General features: G+C 41.0%; 1 protein-coding gene across 1 annotated transcript in view; it reads right to left on the minus strand.

Moving 5' to 3' along the window:
* LOC105028307 (gamma-aminobutyric acid receptor subunit alpha-2) overlaps positions 1-18,986 on the minus strand; it is a 34,210-nt gene that overhangs the window by 11,192 nt on the left and 4,032 nt on the right. The window contains exons 4-7 of the mRNA XM_010900949.3: positions 10,235-10,302; positions 7,554-7,774; positions 3,932-4,014; positions 999-1,142 (exon numbers count right to left, since the gene is read on the minus strand). Coding sequence (XP_010899251.1) covers positions 999-1,142; positions 3,932-4,014; positions 7,554-7,774; positions 10,235-10,302 — 516 coding nt within the window. The remainder of the gene's footprint in view (positions 1-998; positions 1,143-3,931; positions 4,015-7,553; positions 7,775-10,234; positions 10,303-18,986) is intronic.

Here is an 18,986-nt window from a genome sequence, read left to right on the forward strand (position 1 = left end):
ACTGATAACAACAGTGTCCCCTTCTTGCCCCATAAAGGAGGCGGCACACCTGTGTCTCCAAAATCCTCTGTAGTTCAATTGACCCAAAGTGGAACGTCTTGTTTCAGAACAGTCAAAGCAGAATCGTCAGTGGCTATTTTGTACCGTTGCTAACATAATCGGAAATAACATTTATTTTTGGGGATATTCTAGTAACAGCAACTATAAATGAACTATTTAGAGATACAGTGCAGTTACTTGATATCTAGCTGAAAAGGCTGTTTCAGTACGTCACACTCCTCTGTTATCCACTGGCTCGTTCAATTAACAGTGTTTTGACAAACCTTGTCTCCCAGGACTCGTGGGAAAACCTATCCATAGCGGGCTATTGGTACATGGCTCTGGGACATATAGTCGCTTTGTTTATGCACAGATGCGAGACCAATTAACAATTGTTAGGTTAACACTGACTGCCTCTCAGCAGGGGAAAGTGATAATGTAGATGATCACTTTCGCACAAGCACAAGAAATACTCCCTTCACCTTGCTATTGTTGACTATCACCAGCAATTTATGCCCCCGATGGTCTCAGAGCTGGCGTCTGGCGTCCAGCGATGCAGCAAGACGAAACGCTAAGCGTTAGACACTAACCACAGTGGTCATCACAACACAACATGAGGTGAATTAGCGGAAGGGTAGATGAGCGCCAAGTGACAGGCACAAGAGCACAAACCTTTAGCCACCTAGAAAGTGCTCTTTAATATGTAATCTATAATGTTTATAAATGCCCTCTCTCCTTTGCATTCACTCATATTTTGTTACTTATTCAGTATTTTCTGGGGTATCTGGTGACAGCTGTGGTAGCCAGGTGTACAGGGAAAGCTGTGCTCATGATCTTCATTTAGCATTTGAGTAATTTAGCACCACACACAGTAATGAATGCATCCGCTTCCTAGTTATCTGAAGCAGTTATCTAATTTGATAAATAACCAAAGTTAAATAAGAGTATCCTTATCTTACCTGTGCTGGACTTAATGGTTTCTTGGCCCACTGTTTGGCCAAGCAGGTCATATTGGTTCAGACGGGAGCTCTCTTCTTCCACCACCACAGAGTCTGCAGCTTTATTGGTCCAGACGTAGGTGACCTCTGACATTGTGTAGGCATCTACGATCACAGGGACATCGGTCAGTTTGCCATATCAAAAAGGGCAGTGATTTATTCTCATTTCTGACGATACAAAAGAAACATTTCTGTAATTTCAATAAACTGTTTAGCGATTGTATAATTTACCCTCCAAAATAAATGGCTAAATTGTGCAGACTAAAATGTGTTCAGATTGGTAATTAGGGTCCTGGGTAGATGCTTTTGAAGTGGTTTGCATAAAATCTAGAGTCTTTGAGGCCAACGTATGTCTTTTGTCCCAAATTTCAGGAATTTATGTCAAACACAACTAAAGGTATGATCTTTTAAATTAGGCCTTTGTTTCTCTTTTTTCACCCATATTTACCCCAAATGTTCTTCTCTCCCAATTTCATGATAACCAAGTTGTGATTATGGTCTTGTCTCGCTGAACATACACACAGCAGGGGCAGGACAGTAATTCGAGGATGCCAAACTAAATTTTCAGTGGCTGGTTATTGTGCCACCCTTGGGCCATCCAGTGTAATTTGGTAAAATTGCAAAATGTATCATTCACCCAAGGTTGTTCAAAATTGGACCAGCAAAGTCTGAGATGCGGTTTGTGACTAATGCACAAGCAAACAGACAGCGATTTAAATCCAAAGCCTTAAAGTTCAGTTCATTACATTATGCTAAAACCTAAAAATAGCTTGGTATAATTTATATTATGCACTGTCAATATGGAGAATTATTGCTCCTGCAGCCAAAAACCATCACATCTCCTTTATGGTGGGTGTTTTATACAGACAGATATCAAGAAGCAAAACATTTCATATCGTAAACATTGACAAGCATCGAGTCATCAATGCCATTAGGGAATAACATGCACTTCCTGCATCAAGCATACCTTTAACATTAACTCCGGTTGACATTTAAAGTCAGGCTGGTATTATGAATTGACACTGGCATGGGTTGAGTTTGTTAAACAGACAGGACGTTTCAGAAGAAGGGGATAGGTTGCGGTGTATTTCACAATATGCTTTGATGTTGACACAGAGTACATTTTTATAGCTTTTGGGGGCTATAGTATCTGGATAAGGAATATTGAACATTTTGTATGCACAATAATATTTAATTTTCTATTACTTTCTATTAGCATCATTTTGATAGAACCTATAGTGTCTTTGGAAACGTACACATACACGTACATAAGTGTTCAAAACCTTTGCCAAAAAATTCCAAACTGAGCTCAGATAGCTAGATAATATATTATTATGTTAGCTGCTGAGGCTACCTAGAGTAGGGGAATACATTGTTTCTGCTATTCACCTTATGCATGTTGGAAGGAGGAACATTTCTCCTTTAAAGTAGTGTCTGTTGTAAGTGGAGTCGGTTTCTGTCCTGTCTGGACAGGTCTTATGAAATTTAGTGAACGATTACACTAATTGACAAGATGGTGGTGCTATTACATTCTATAACAAATACTAAAATGTAACCCCTCTGAAAAAGTTTGACCTAAAATCATGAAATATGGTACATTGGTCCCATTCCTAACAACAAAGTTTGCCTCAAGAAACCAATGTGGCCACACAATGCAATACCTTTTTAGTACCAAAAAAATAAATTACATGATCTGTCACACTGTGAAACTAGATCACCAAATTATCAATGTAAGGTGATTATCAAAAGTTTCTTTTTGTGCGGTCCCTCCAGTATTTTATATATGCACACACTAGACCTTTACCACACTTATACACTACACACAAAACATAAACACATGTAAACCATCAGCAAACACAGATACAGTACATTTTGCTACACATTGAAAGCACAGTCAAGTCTCAACATAATAAAGAACATTTACATTGACCACACAGTGTTGCCATAACGGGCACTTGTTTATATCTCTTGACTTGTCAGACTCAGTGAAAACATTTGGCACACATGCTCAGTGACATGAATCTATATAACCCACTCTTTCATATCAGACATCACTTGCAGTATTTTGACAAAATATGGTTTAATAATACCTCTTTCTTATAAAAATCTGGTATTTTCTAAAATATACTGATTGGCCCAAGGGCGTCCATAGTGGGGGAAAATATGTTTACTATGGCCTTCTCAATCAATCAATCAAATGTATTTATAAAGCCATTTTTACATCAGCAGTTGTCACAAAGTGCTTTGACAAAACACCCAGCCTTAAACCCCAAGGACAAACAACAGTAGTGTTGATTTTCAGTGGCTAGGAAAAACTCCCTAAGAAGGCCGAAATTTAGGAAGAAACCTAGAGAGGAACCAGGCTCAAATGGATGACCAGTCCTCTCTTCTGGCTGTGCCGGGTGAACATATTACAATTTGTAATAATTAATAAATGCATGTGGGCTGAGTCCTGAGTCTATTTAAACCTAGTCCAGTTCAGAAGCATGACCAGATGGACAAGGACAGGGACAACACAGGGGGTATGGCATTGTTATGGTATGGACATTGTTATGGTATGGACATTGTTATGGCGAGGAGCTCAAATCAAATACAGCAAGAACATTTAATTCTGCCTCTTGGAAATGACTCAGTGTGATGTTGTTGACATGGAACAGAGCAAGGGGGCCTCGCTGAATGACCCTGAATGACACTGAACACATTCATCACGGTTCATTCCTACAAAATCAATGTGACCCGGCCACACATTACACATGACCCGGCCCTACATGACCTATTGAGCAACTTCAACTGGACAAACTAGACACATTTGATTACTGTGCATGTTTCAAGTCAACGCCCCTATGCCCTCTGTGACACTGTGTCTCGCTACTTGTCAATCAAGAATTACTCACAGCTGCCAAACTTCAGGGGACAAGAGTGGAAGTCCATTGGGAAATCCTCCAGATGCATAGGACACTCTGCGTGAACTGTCAACCTAGATAAAAAACATATAGCATAGGACACTCTGCGTGAACTGTCAACCTAGATAAAAAACATATAGCGCAGTGTTGACAGAACATTCAAAAACACGCATTGTAATGTCACAGAATAGTACCAACCAAACCTTGAATTTTTTTCTTTTCAGCTGTCTTTCAACAACCATGCACAACTAGTACTCAGAAGTATTGAATGCCTGCTAAATTCTGTAGCTGCGGTATGGCAACTCTCAAAAGTATTCATGCCCTTGGACGTTTCCACGTTTTATTGTGTTACAACTTGAAATAAAAATTGACTTCATTAGGGGTTTTTGCTGCTGATCAACACTAAACAAAGTCCTCAATATCAAAATGAAAAATAATGGAAATTGTTCTAAATCAATTAAGAATAGAAAATAGAAAAAAATATATTGCAAAAGTATTCACCGCCTTTGCCATAACACAGCTGAATGAGCTGTGGGGCAACCAAATTGTCTTTATACAGTCCACCTTAATACAATGAAGGTGTTTTACATGCAGTCAGATTAAATGCACCAGTCTCTTTGAGGTCCCATCAAGTCCTAACAAAAATGACATCATGAAGACAAAGCAAATCTTTCTTCAAAAGCCACGTTCATGGGTAGGTTATAAGAAAAAAAATGTTGATCCCCTGCTGATTTTGTACATTTGCCCACTGACAAAGAAATGATCAGTCTATAATTGTAATGGTAGGTTTGTTTGATCAGTGAAAGACAGAATAACAACAAAAAAATCCATAAAAATGAATGTAACATTTTTTATAAATTGATTTGCATTTTAATGAGTGAAATAAGTATTTGATCCCCTCTCAATCAGAAAGATTCTGGCTCCCATTTGTCTTTTATACAGGTAACAAGCTGAGATTAGAAGCACACTCTTAAAGGGACTGCTCCTAATCTCAGTTTGTTACCTGTTTAAAAGACACCGGTCCACAGAAGCAATCAATCAATCAGCACAGAACTACACGGGAGATCTCAAGGTAGCTGGGACCATAGACACCAGGAAAACAATTGATAACACATTACGCCGTGAAGGACTGAAATCCTGCAGCGCCCGCAAGGTCCCCCTTCTCAAGAAAGCACATGTACAGGCCCGTCTGAAGTTTGCCAATGAACATTTGAATGATTCAGAGGAGAACTGGGTGAAAGTGTAGTGGTCAGACCAAAATCGAGCTCTTTGGCATCAACTCAACTCACCATGTTAGGAGGAGGAGGAATGCTGCCTATGACCCCAAGAACACCATATCCACCGTCAAACATGGAGGTGGAAACATTATGCTTTGGGGGTGTTTTTCTGCTAAGGGGACAGGACAACTTCACTGCATCAAAGGGACTATGGACAGGGCCATGTACCGTCAAATCTTGGGTGAGAACCTCCTTCCCTAAGCCAGGGCATTAAAAATGGGTCGTGGATGGGTATTCCAGCATTACAGTGACCCAAAACACACGGCCAAGGCAAGGCACATTAAGGTCCTGGAGTGGCCTAGCCAATCTCCAGACCTTAATCCCATAGAAAATCTGTGGAGGGAGCTCAAGATTCGAGTTGCTAAACGTCAGCCTCGAAACCTTAATGACTTGGAGACGATCTGTAAAGAGGAGTGGGACAAAATCCCTCCTGAGATGTGTGCAAACCTGGTGGCCAACTAAAAGAAACGTCTGACCTCTGTGATTGCCAACAAGAGTTTTGCCACCAAGTAATAAATAATATTTTCACTCATTAAAATGCAAACCAATTTATAACTTTTTTGACATGCGTTTTTCTGGATTTTTTTGTTATTCTGTCTCTCACTGTTCAAATAAACCTAACATTAAAAATATAGCTGGATAATTTCTTCGTCAGTGGGCAAACGTACAAAATCAGCAGGGGATCAAATAATTTTTTCCCTCACTGTATCCAGGGTTTTGACTTTACCCTGGAGCACAGTAAAGTCCATTATTAAGAAACATAAACATGGCACAGCTGTGAATTTGTGTAGAACAGGCCGATAGGCAACACGCAATGAGTTACGGACTTCCACGGCTGAGCTGGGAGAAGTTGTGCATTCTGCAAAAATAGCCTGTTGGTGGTTCACATAGTTGCGTATATGAGAGAGTGGCTAAAAGAAGCAACTCACATCAAAAATCTCGCAAGAGTTTGCCAAAGCTGCTAGAGATTAATCCAAATAGAGGCATGTCTGTAATTGCTGCAAAGGTACCTACCAAATATTGACTAAAGGGGTGAATACTTCTTTTTTCTGTTTATCATTTGCGAATAATGTAGAACAATTTTCTATTTAATTTCTGACTTTGACATTGTGGAGTTTTTTGTGTTGATCAGCAGTAAAAACTCCTAATCAAATCCATTCTGATTTCATGTTGTAGCAACAAAATTTGGAAAGGTCCAAGGGGGGTGAATACTTTTGAGAGCCAATGTACATTTTGTGTTTATACTGTTTAACAGTATCAAGTTAGAAAAGCTATAGATTTGTACAAAACTAGTCCCTCTTAATTTTAATGGAACAGTGGCACTATCCATAAGAAGGTAAGACCAGAGTTGGTGGAAACCAAAGGTTTAGAGGCAGAAAAGGCTAACACAAAAAACTACGAGCATACCATGGATTATAATGAGTCCTGTCGAAAACGTATTGGCTTGTGTGCAGTGGGGAGATTCTCTATCTCTATCTGTTTCTGCCAAAAGCACCTGACAATGCTCTTTTGCTAAGTGATTCCATTCAAATTGCCTCTCACTGGGCAATGCTCTCCACTGTATTCTGAAGGGACTCACTTGTCAAAATAATGGCACCTGTCATTGGCAGTGAGTAAGTAAAATCTTGTAATAAATCATAGTTTTATTGATTTAGGGGAAAGACAGCAGAAAGGGAGGTGTACTCCCACACAGGTTTCATGAGGAGAAATAGGAGGATATGTGTCATGTATTCAAATTAGATGGATTTGGATTCAGTGGACTTACTGGATACTGGGTTGAACTCAAAACACAAAGAAGGCAGCCCTTAAGCCCAAGGGAGAATCCCCGTATAAAACGGATGCAGTTTTGACTGCAATCTTAAGTGCCAGTCTTATTTACAAAAGCTGCCCCTTCGGCCCTTGATTTACCTTGAGGGGACGAGTAAAGATCTTTGCTCACTTGCAGAGCTGATGTCAGCCACATGCAAAACGGTTGTTATGTGTCTAAGACTGGCGGTCGTAAAGTGTCACGTTTAATCAACACAGCGACATTTTTGTGTCTGACTCCCTCATTGGTCAGACTCCCGTGAGGTGCACAACCAGTCAGTGAACTCTATAGAGAGTTAGCCAATCATAACTGTCCCTTGCGAGTGCACATGTAACAATAGTGGGATGTGATGATGTAAAGCCTCATTCAAGCGGCGGGTGACGTATGGTTTAGGGGCTGTCTACAATGTATTGGGAGACCACGGTCAGTACGGTCGGCACGCGTTTTCATGTATTCCTCTAATTTAAGAAGTTGAACAAGCCACAGAATCTCTTTATGAAGCTTATCGTTGATGTGCGTCTTTATTTACCTCATGGTGTACAGCAGCTTGCCGTCGTCCTGAATCCTCAGCAGTTTATTGGGCATAGTCATGTTGTGAGCCACCGACTTCTTCCCGTTATGGAAGAACGTGTCTGGGGTCCATATTTTACTGGCCATCAGGTTGTTCAGCCGCAGTATGTTCATGGGGCCGTCGAATTTCAACCGCTCATCCTTCCAGCTTTGCCGGAAGAACACGTCTATGGTGTATTCCTGTGGCGGGGTAAAAAAAACGCTGTCATTGGCAACAGTTGACAGAACACAAAAAAAGACCCCCATTCTATCCATGACTTTCATTTGTGCTCTGTGAATAGATGTTCGGTTGTAGCCCCCGCCTTACCTCCTGCGCCCCCCCAGGCCCCAACCGGAACCGTTGCCCGGTTCACTTGCATGGCTAGCGAGTGCCATCGAAACCAGCCTGTGATGAAAGCTTAGGTAGACGCCAGCCTCGTTGTGCTCCCAGCCTTACTACCTCCAGGCATTACAGCCTCTACAACACTATCCTTGACTCACAACACCTTCCGCGTGCACGTGGGCCCGCTGTTAACCCACCCGGAGTGGGAGTTTTCCCAGTAAGGCCGCCGCCGTCGATGTGTCATGTACCTATCCTGCCTCTCCGACCCCGAACGTTTGATTTAGCGACCTGGAGGAGTGGGGCCGTGACACACGGCGAAAAAGGAAGGATCATTTTTTATTTATTTTCTTTGTCCTTTCAGTCACCACGGCGAGACGGCTCTCTTCAGCTTCTGCGATGAAGTGTCTCTCGCTCTCTTCTTCATCTGTGCCGGGCCTTTGACAGTACTGCCTTATGCATTATCGAAAACGGACTGAGGTAGAATAATCTCTCTGTTCCTGTTTCTCTTTCCATCTCTTTGCTACTACTTTCATCTTCCAAAGAAGACTCTGCACATAACAAGCTCCAGGGTAAAGGGCACTGGAAAATGGGCTCGTATATAGGTGTGTGCACATGCCCGTGTGGCTGCGCTGTACTCAAACCCTATGAGCTGGAATGAAAAACGCCTTAGGTTCAGCGTTCTGACTTTGCAGCTTGTGAGACCACGTGGGCTAAGAGAATGTGGGAACCGTGACTCAGTGGGAACCACAGACAACATGTTAACCTCGTCAAAATCAATTTGCACCTCGGGTAGTCCATTGGACTCTGCAATCTGGGGGATTTCCCTACTATGTGGAATTATCAGGTCAAGCAGTAACCATCATAATCAGCCACGCATGAGTCACTGTCTGCATGAACGCAAAGCACACTTCAATAAATAATACAGCCTCCTGAGGCATTTAAGACACGGATTTGCATCAGGACGTTCGTACACATCTTAGGTTGGCGTTCCCTACCAAGATATGGGACACACTTACCTAGTAAATACTTAATTCGCTGTTTCAAGTTTGTATTTCCATTAATGAGCATATGAAATCAGCATCGTGCTTTGAAATCTTAAATGTTTAACGGATAGCAGATTTATGCGGATGTCAAGAAAATAATATCTCACGCTACATTATGTAATTATCAAGGGGGATGAAGAAGACTGGTGTGTATTCTGCCAAAAAACCAGGCTGGTAAAAAGGAGAGATAAATGAAGTGCCTTGAATGAAGAGTAGATTTTCAATAATTCATAAGACAAATCTGTCGAAGGAACAGGCACGCCTTAGAGTGTAGAAGAGTGCATGTGAGACTACATTTTGTGGGGAGAGTGTCACAGAGCTTCTGTAGTGTGAACTACTTCTGTTTGGTTTAGAGGAGAAAACCATATGAAGAGATGAACTCCGGGGATAACAAAAAGGTCAGTTCGGCCTTGAAAATAAAACAAAGAAAAACATCAAAAGAGGGAAATGATGAGAGAAACCTGAGATGCATACATGTATTAAATGGAGACTGTCCGTGAAATGACACTCAGTATGAAGGGCAGAACACGGCAGCAAAGGAAACAACAAAATGGAAATAAATCAGTCTCTCCTTTTCTCTCTCCCGCTTTCTTCCTGAGCCTGATTTAAAAGCATCCCTTGAATAGTGAATCTGAATAGTGCGCCGAAACATCAGCCACAGAGAACTTAAGTCTGTGAAGGGAGAAGGGAAAGGAAATGAATTCTTTTTTTTTAACGGTTCCTAGGTGTGAAGGCTGGTTAGAGAGAGGAGAAAGAGATACAGAGAAAAAGAGAGTATTGTCAGGGGTAAGAAAGAGAGAGAGAGAGAGGTCTATTGAAGCCAGGCCATTTTGAAGACGATTAGGGAGGCCTGAATCCTAAGAAGTCAATGTTACGGGAGCCTTGGTGCTCCAGTAAAGCCACGATAAGCTGCTGGGGGAAATCACCTGGGCTCCATTCATTTAGCATCAAACTCTAGAAAAAGTACAGTAAGAAGGCGCCAATGGAACCAGCACAGCGCAAAATTCTGGCCTTTTCATTTTCAGTTGCGAAATGTTTTGACACAGGTGACCCTCCTGAACATGACAAGACTAAAGATTTTTTATGGCAGACTGTTTGCAGTCTTGTTGCATAGTATTTCTACTGCAGGTGAATTTGATGATAATCCTTCCTGTTTGGATTGTAGGACACCATGTAAATCATTTGCGGGAATTCATTTGGTAAATTCTCTACATATCTTACTTAATAAAATGAAACATTACTGGATGCATTTATGTGGTTAGAACGTGGTCTCACCATGTCCGTGTCTGAAACTGGGCCAAAGCTGGTGACATAGACATCGGTATTCACCTCCGTTATGCGATCTGAAAAACACAACACAGTCAAGGATTACGATAGAACAAACGGAGGCGGGGGTGGGGGGGTTAAACTAGCATTTTGAGTGGCATTTCCTGGCGTTGAGAAACCACACCACTTCCATTTTTACTCCCAACAACATCAACACCTGTCAGGCAAACCAGTTTTCAGAGCTAGTGAAAACAACATGACACATTGCCTTTCCTCTCCTGAGCAAATCTTCTAATTTCTTCCCTTTCCCTCCATACAGTGCTCTCTGTTGCAGGCCCAGACTAACGCACACAGAGACAATAACTCACATGGATCCTAAAGAGCTTCTCATTAGCCTAAAATTCAAGTACTCTCATGCAAATCAACAGACAAGGCAGAGCTGGCCCAGCGCTCTTGGTTCTCTGCAGACAAAAGGCACCCGGACATGTAATGGATATGCTTCAGTTATTTATGAACTAGAACATATCAAGGGGAACAGGCGGCATCGTGGGTAATGTGCACAATGCATTAAGTGACACATTCACTGGTTCATGAAGTAAATGTTTGAGTGGGTAAACCAGTCTTTGATATTTCTTTCACTGCAGTGGATTTGAAAGGGTGTCTCCAGGTCTTGTGATGCTTGTGTGGTAAGTTCAGAAGGAGGGACATTTTCATGGTCATACAGCCAGTATTGTACGTATCACCAAACAGCAACTAGAATCACCACACACCAACAACAACACTAGCAGAAATAACAACATCTGACATGGACAAAAACTACTTAATAATAGCTCAAGAATAAATCAACAGCCTTTGGGGAAAGAAATGCTTGTGGATTGTTTAAAAAAGAATCCAGAGTACATTTGAAGCCTGAGGATATGAGGCCACTTTATTTATAGGGTAAAGTAATCCTACCTTTAGAATTCCAACAAAATGTCTTACTTACTGTATAGACATAGATTAAGAATATCTCCTATAAATGACAGGACTATTGTCACAATAAGGTATCAATAACATGCAAAAATGTAATAAATAATATATATATATAGTGGGGAGAACAAGTATTTGATACACTGATGATTTTGCAGGTTTTCCCACTTACAAAGCATGTAGAAGCATAGGTACTCTTCAACTGTGAGTGGCAGAATCTAAAACAAAAATCCAGAAAATCCCATTGTATGATTTTTAAGTAATTCATTTGCATTTTATTGCATGACGTAAGTATTTGATACATCAGAAAAGCAGAACTTAATATTTGGTACAGAAACCTTTGTTTGCAATTACAGAGATCATACGTTCCCTGTAGTTCTTGACCAGGTTTGGCCACACTGGTGCAGGGATTTTGGTCCACTCCTCCATACAGACCTTCTCCAGATCCTTCAGGTTTCGGGGCTGTCGCTGGGCAATATGGACTTTCAGCTCCCTCCAAAGATTTCCTATTGGGTTCAGGTCTGGAGACTGGCTAGGCCATTCCAGGACCTTGAGATGCTTCTTACGGAGTCACTCATTAGTTGCCCTTGCTGTGTGTTTCGGGTTGTTGTCATGCTGGAAGACCCAGCCACGACCCATTTTCAATGCTCTTACTGAGGGAAGGAGGTTGTTGGCCAAGATCTCACGATACATGGCCCCATCCATCCTCCCCTCAATAAGGTGCAGTTGTCCTGTCCCCTTTGCAGAAAAGCATCCCCAAAGAATGATGTTTCCACCTCCATGCTTCATGGTCGGGATGGGTTTTTTGGAGTCGTAATCATCCTTCTTCTTCCTCCAAACACGGCGAGTGGAGTTTAGACCAAAAAGCTTTATTTTTGTCTCATCAGACCACATGACCTTCTCCCATTCCTCCTCTGGATCATCCAGATGGTCATTGGCAAACTTCAGACGGGCCTGGACATGCGCTGGCTTGAGCAGGGGGACCTTGCGTTCGCTGAAGGATTTTAATCCATGACGGAAATCCATGTGTTACTAATGGTTTTCTTTGAGAATGTGGTCCCAGCTCTCTTCAGGTCATTGACCAGGTCCTGCCGTGTAGTTCTGGGCTGATCCCTCACCTTCCTCATGATCATTGATGCCCCACGAGGTGAGATCTTGCATGGAGCCCCAGACCAAGGGAGATTGACCGTCATCTTGAACTTCTTCCATTTTCTAAGAATTGCGCCAACAGTTGTTGCCTTCTCACCAAGCTGCTTGCCTATTGTCCTGTAGCCCATCCCAGCCTTGTGCAGGTCTACGATTCTATCCCTGATGTCCTTACACAGCTCTCTGGTTTTGGCCATTGTGGTGAGGTTGGCGTCTGTTTGATTGAATGTGTGGACAGGTGTCTTTTATACAGGTAACGAGTTCAAACAGGTGCAGTTAATACAGGTGATGAGTGGAGAGCAGGAGGGCTTCTTAAAGAAAACAGTTCTGTGAGAGAATTCTTAATGGTTGGTAGGTGATCAAATACTTATGTCATGCAATTAAATGCTAATTAATTATTTAAAAATCATAAAATGTGATTTTCTGGATTTTTGTTTTAGATTCCGTCTCTCACAGTTGAAGTGTACCTATAATAAAAATTACAGACCTCTACATGTTTTGTAAGTAGGAAAACCTGCAAAATCGGCAGTGTATCAAATACTTGTTCTCCCCACTGTATACACATTTTGGAGTGTCAGGAAGTGTGGTTGTGTTATATGTGAGTTGAGTTGTGTATTTGGTTGTGTTATGTGTGGGTTTGTTTATGTATGTGGTTGTGTTATGTGTGGGTTTGTTTATGTATGTGGTTGTGTTATGTGTGGGTTTGTTTATGTATGTGGTTGGGTTATGTGTGGGTTTGTTTATGTATGTGGTTGGGTTATGTATTTTTGATTCTTATACCGGTCGGTTGGCAGCTAGGCCTGGGTTAAATTATCTGACTGGGAGCAAGGGGGTTAACAGCACAGGCCTTTTATAGCTGTTGTGTCTGCCAATGGTTTATATTGAAATATACAGAAAATATAAAACACAAGTGCATTTTGTGCTCCACGCATTGTACATTCCCCCGATTAGTGCATTTTGTAAAATCCAAACTGAAAGACAGACACAGTCCGCATCACAACATTATTCAGTGATGTATTGCTTCCTCTCTGGCATTCAAGATTTGTAAAACAGATGGTGAAACAAACGCAGCGTAGGTAGGCATATTTAAATACAATTTTCTTCATTAGCCACTCCATTTTGGGTTGCAAAAGTGATGATTCTGTATCTCTAGGCATGGAGACATGTTGCCTTTCCATAGAGAAAGTATGTCAGGCTTTGACCACACATTAGCATCCAGGCAAACCTCTCCCCAAGCCAAAACAATTATCCCATATGGCGGATGCTCATTCTGAGCCGATGGCCCCAGATTCTTAATTTGAATTTTAAATTACACCAGATCCCGTGGAATGCCTGGGATCTGGAGGAATGGAGAGAGGGGTGAGGGAATGAAGGGAGGATGGAAAGAGAGAGAGAGAGGGGTGAGGGAATGAAGGGAGGATGGATGGAGAGATGAAGGAATGAAGGGAGGATGGATGGAGAGAGAGGGAATGAAGGGAGGATGGATGGAGAGATGAAGGAATGAAGGGAGGTTGGATGGAGAGAGAGAGAGGGGTGAGAGAACGAAGGGATGATGGAAAGAGAGAGAGAGGGGTGAGGGAATGAAGGGAGGATGGATGGAGAGATGAAGGAATGAAAGGAGGATGGATGGAGAGATGAAGGAATGAAGGGAGGTTGGATGGAGAGAGAGAGAGGGGTGAGAGAATGAAGGGAGGATGGAAAGAGAGAGAGAGGGGTGAGGGAATGAAGGGAGGATGGATGGAGAGAGAGAGCTCCTTATGTAAGGAGATGCTTTCCAAGCCATACAATGAAATCACTAATATGAATAGTTATAGTACAAGTAGTAGTAGTCGTAGTAGTAGTATTAGTGGTAGTAGTAGTGGTGGTAGTAGTAATAGTAGTGGTGGTAGTAATAGTGGTAGTAGCAATAATTATGGTAGTAGTAGTAGTGGTAGTGGTGGCAGTAATAATGGTAGTACTAGTAGTATTACTGTAGTAGTAGTGGTAGTAGTAGTCATAGTAGTGGTGGTAGTAATAGTAGTAGTAGTACTGTGGTAGTAGTGGTAGTAGTAGTAGTCCTACTGTAGTAGCGGTGGTAGTAGTAGTGGTAGTAGTTGCGGTAGTAGTAGTAATAGTAGTAGTAGTAGTACAGTAGTCATAGTAGTAGTAGTAGTGGTGGTAGTAGTAATAGTAGTAGTACAGTAGTGATAGTAGTAGTAGTAGTGGTGGTGGTGGTGGTAATAGTGCAGTAGTGATAGTAGTAGTAGTAGTGGTGGTGGTAGTAGTAATAGTAGTAGTACAGTAGTGATAGTAGTAGTAGTAGTGGTGGTGGTAGTAGTAATAGTAGTAGTACAGTAGTGATAGTAGTAGTGGTGGTGGTGGTGGTGGTAGTAGTAATAGTAGTAGTACAGTAGTGATAGTAGTAGTAGTGGTGGTGGTGGGGGTAGTAGTAATAGTAGTAGTGCAGTAGTGATAGTAGTAGTGGTGGTGGTAGTAGTAATAGTAGTAGTACAGTAGTGATAGTAGTAGTAGTGGTGGTGGTGGTAGTAGTAATAGTAGTAGTAGTACAGTAGTGATAGTAGTAGTAGTAGTGGTGGTGGTGGTAGTAGTAATAGTAGTAGTACAGTAGTGGTAGTGGTGGTGGTGGTAGTAGTGATAGTAGTAGTACAGTAGTGATAGTAGTAGTGGTAGTGTTTATGGTAGTAGTAAAAGTAGTAGTACAGTAGTGATAGTAGAAGTAGTGGTGGTGGTGGTGGTGGTAGTAGTAATAGTAGTAGTACAGTAGTGATAGTAGTAGTAGTAGTGGTGGTGGTGGTAGTAGTAATAGTAGTAGTACAGTAGTGATAGTAATAGTAGTAGTGGTGGTGGTGGTAGTAGTAATAGCAGTAGTGCAGTAGTGATAGTAGCAGTAGAAGTGGTGGTGGTAGTAGTAATAGTAGTAGTACAGTAGTGATATTGGTAGTAGTGGTGGTGGTGGTAGTAATAAAACGAAGGGGGGATAGATAGAGACAGAGGTGAAAGAATGAAGGGAGGATGGTTAGAGAGAGAGGTTGTAGTACAATTGTAGCAGTATTGGTGGTAGTATAGTAGTACTAAATGTCAACACTTCAAGCAATAACTATTAGTCCCTTAGTCATTCCACATATTTTCAATGCTTAAATATCACATTCTATTGTAGATGTTTTTCTTTTCTTTCTTCAGGTAATCTGCTACTAGTTTCCCGTCTTCATTAACAATATTTGTTCTATGTGAGGTGTGTTAATATGGAGGAATTTGAAATAATATAGCGGCAAGCTATATATGTGAACTAAATATCATTATTATTATGTTTGTGATAGAAACACTAAATTTGGTACGGTTTTAGATGTATTTACCCAGAGAATGACAGAGTAATAGATATAATAGATACGGAGACATAGGACACAGGGAATGGACACACTGTAGGTTTTTAGGGGGTGAGAGAGCAATCAAGAAGAGAAACCAACCAATTTTCCTGGCTGGTGGCAGCATCTTTGGGGCCGCCTCCTGGTGGCAGTTTTGAAGGAATGGGCTCGGGTGGTGGTGAATTCGGCAGTACATACTGTATTTTCGTATGTCACATGCACTGTGAAGTGTGGGACCTTATATTGACATGTGCCTTTCTAAAACATGTCCAATCAATGAAATGTATTATAGGTGAACTCCAGTCAAGTTTTAGAGACATCAAGACGATGATCAAAGGACAAAAGATGCATCTGAGCTAAATTTGGAGTGTGATGGCAAAGCAAGCAAGCAAGTTTATTTATATAGCACAATTCATACATAGAAGCAATTCAGTGTGTTTTACAAAGAAAAAGAAAAAATATATGAAAATACAATAGCATAAAAACAAATATTCAAACGAAAACATCAAAACAACATCATAATAATTAAACATAGAATAAGAAAATAGAAATAGAATAAAAACGGGATCAAAACACAGGAAGCTATAAAAGCTGTAAGACTGAACAGCGTGGTTAAGTTGAAGCACTCGGTCATAGGCACGTGAAAAGAGAAGTGTTTTAACATGGATATGAAAATTGATACGTTTGGGGCACGTCTAAGATCTTCTGGTAGTTTATTCCAGTTGTGTGCAGCATAACTTCTAAACGCAGCTTGGCCATGTTTAGTTTGGACTCTGGTCTCTTCTAGCTGACCTGAGTTCATGGATCTAAGAGTCCTGATCGGTTTATATTCTTCAAACATATCAGAAATGTATTCGAAGGTCTAAACCATTCAGTGATTTATAAACTAAAATAATCTATTCTGTAACTGACTGGAAGACTGGAACCAGGCTGAGGTACTCTGTTCTCTTGGTCCTGGTTAACGTTCTAGTAGCAGCATTCTGAATGAGCTGCAGCTGTTTTACAGTCTTTTTGGGGAGTCCAGTTAGGAGGCCATTACAGTAGTCAACCCTACTAGAGATAAAAGCATGGATGAGCTTCTCTTGGTCTTTTTGGGACACCAAGCCCTTGATTCTGGCTATAATTTTAAGATGACAGAATGCTGTTTTGGTGACTGATTTGATATGACTGTTAAATGTGAGGTCTGATTCTATCAGAACACCAAGATTACATACTCGGTCCCTGGCTTTTAGGGCCAGAGAATCCATCTCTTTCCTAATACTAGTTCTTTTATTTTTCCAGCCTGTCCAGAGGTGTTCTATGACCTACTATGTCAAATGCTGCACTGAGATCTAATAAAACCTGAACTGCTATTTTATCAGAATCAGTATGCAGATGTATATCATTTAAAACTTTAATCAGGGCCCTTTCAGTACTGTGGTGAGGTTGGAAGCCTGACTGAAATTTGTCTATGAGACTGCTTGAGATCACAAAATTGAGTTGATTGAAGAAATGGTCGGAATACTAAGGCACATGAGATATTTCAGTTTGTTTTTTCAATACATTGGGACACATTTCTAAAAATGTGTTTTAGATTTGTCATTATGGGGTATTGTGCCAAAAAATATGGAGAAATCTGGAGAAAGCCAAGGGGCCTGAATAATTTCTGAAGGCACTGCATAAATAATACAACATTTAGATTACAGTCAATGTCCCTACATCAAGTTGAGATTCTCATCTTACAGCTACACGGGACCCTTGATGGTCAATGTAGGAATCTACAGAAGACAAAAACAAGCTTTACAAAAGAGAGATCACTACAGTCCACAACATAAATCTCATAACACCGGTGCCCCTATCTAACCATAAAGACTATATCTCACAGTGGCATATTCTCACAGCCCTTGAGGATGACAGAAACACAACACTTCAAATGAATTAGACCAATGTATCCACTGCGAGTTGGAATGGACGAAATTGACCAAAATAACTGTTCCAAATATTAAAAGCATTAAACATTTGGTTCAGGATATTTCAACATTTACTACATGTGTGAGATTTATGTTTTTGGATTTACTAATTCAGTGCAAAATACTAACCCTGTTTCAGGTTTTAGGGGCCAAAATATATTGGTTCTTTTCAGGATAAAGGCAAAACACAAATGAACACACAGACACACACAGACACACACAGACACATACAAGCTAATGTTTACATGTAGTATTAGATTGTTGTGAAGGAGACTGGGGAGAAAAAATGTGAAAATATACCTCAGTTGGTTTCAAATGAAGGAGAAGCTCGTGCAACCAGTCTTTAACTGTAGTTTTATGCTGTATGTAGGTAGTCTCATTACCCAAATAATATAAACAGTAAATGAGAGGAATTAAGTGTTTCCTGTAGCAATTAAATCCTAACCCTCAGTGCACAGGTGACAAATAAAAACCTTCATAGAACTAACAGTCACAGGAGAGGAAAATAAATAAGTATGAAGAGTTAGGATATGATTTGAAGCTATTAGCATCTTAGTTAGGAATATGGGGGCTTTACACATTGTAGTACCCAAAGATGTGCAGCAATGTACTGACACAGATATGTCAAAACTACATGGAGTGTGTGTGCGTGTATTACTATGTGGAAGTTCATGCTAGACCATCTCACATACCAGGAACAGCCAGCTACAAGTTACCGCATTCACAGTAACTTCAAGGGGAAACTCAAAAAGCAATGGGTCTTCCAGCCACCTCTCGCCCACACTCCCAGCAATCACATCCCTATCTCAGCCCAATCCTCACAGCAGGGACAGTTAAACCTTTTTAAGTGTGACGATCGATGCTTTGGGACACAAGAGGCAAGCCCTCAAACGGGATGAGTCTTTATGCATTACTAAAAACCATCTCAAACTACAGTACGGTCCCCATACAGATACAGAGAATTGCCGAAATGGACAGAGAGAATAATGTGTTTCTCCAGTCCAGGGCCAGTCAGACGATGATATTAAAGATGGCTGTTTGGAAGGTTCAGGGTAAGTGTGGCCAGGTCAAAGCTCACTGACGAGGAGAACCCAAAGCAAACAAGGTTATTTCAACAGCTACGTCCAACTATAAATTAAGGCTGAAGATAAAAAAGGATGTACAAATGATGCCTTTCTAAATATACGATGGCTGTGTGCAGAGACCAGTGTCACTATGGTCACTGAGAAAAAGGACAGCCGTAAATGAACTATTAAGAGATATTGGCCAGAAAGTATGCATGGGAGATTTCTCCCATTTGCAGAATAGGACTGACAAACACATTATGGGAATCAT

This window comes from Esox lucius, chromosome 4, assembly GCF_011004845.1.
Source record: "Esox lucius isolate fEsoLuc1 chromosome 4, fEsoLuc1.pri, whole genome shotgun sequence".
NCBI classification, from domain to species: domain Eukaryota; kingdom Metazoa; phylum Chordata; class Actinopteri; order Esociformes; family Esocidae; genus Esox; species Esox lucius.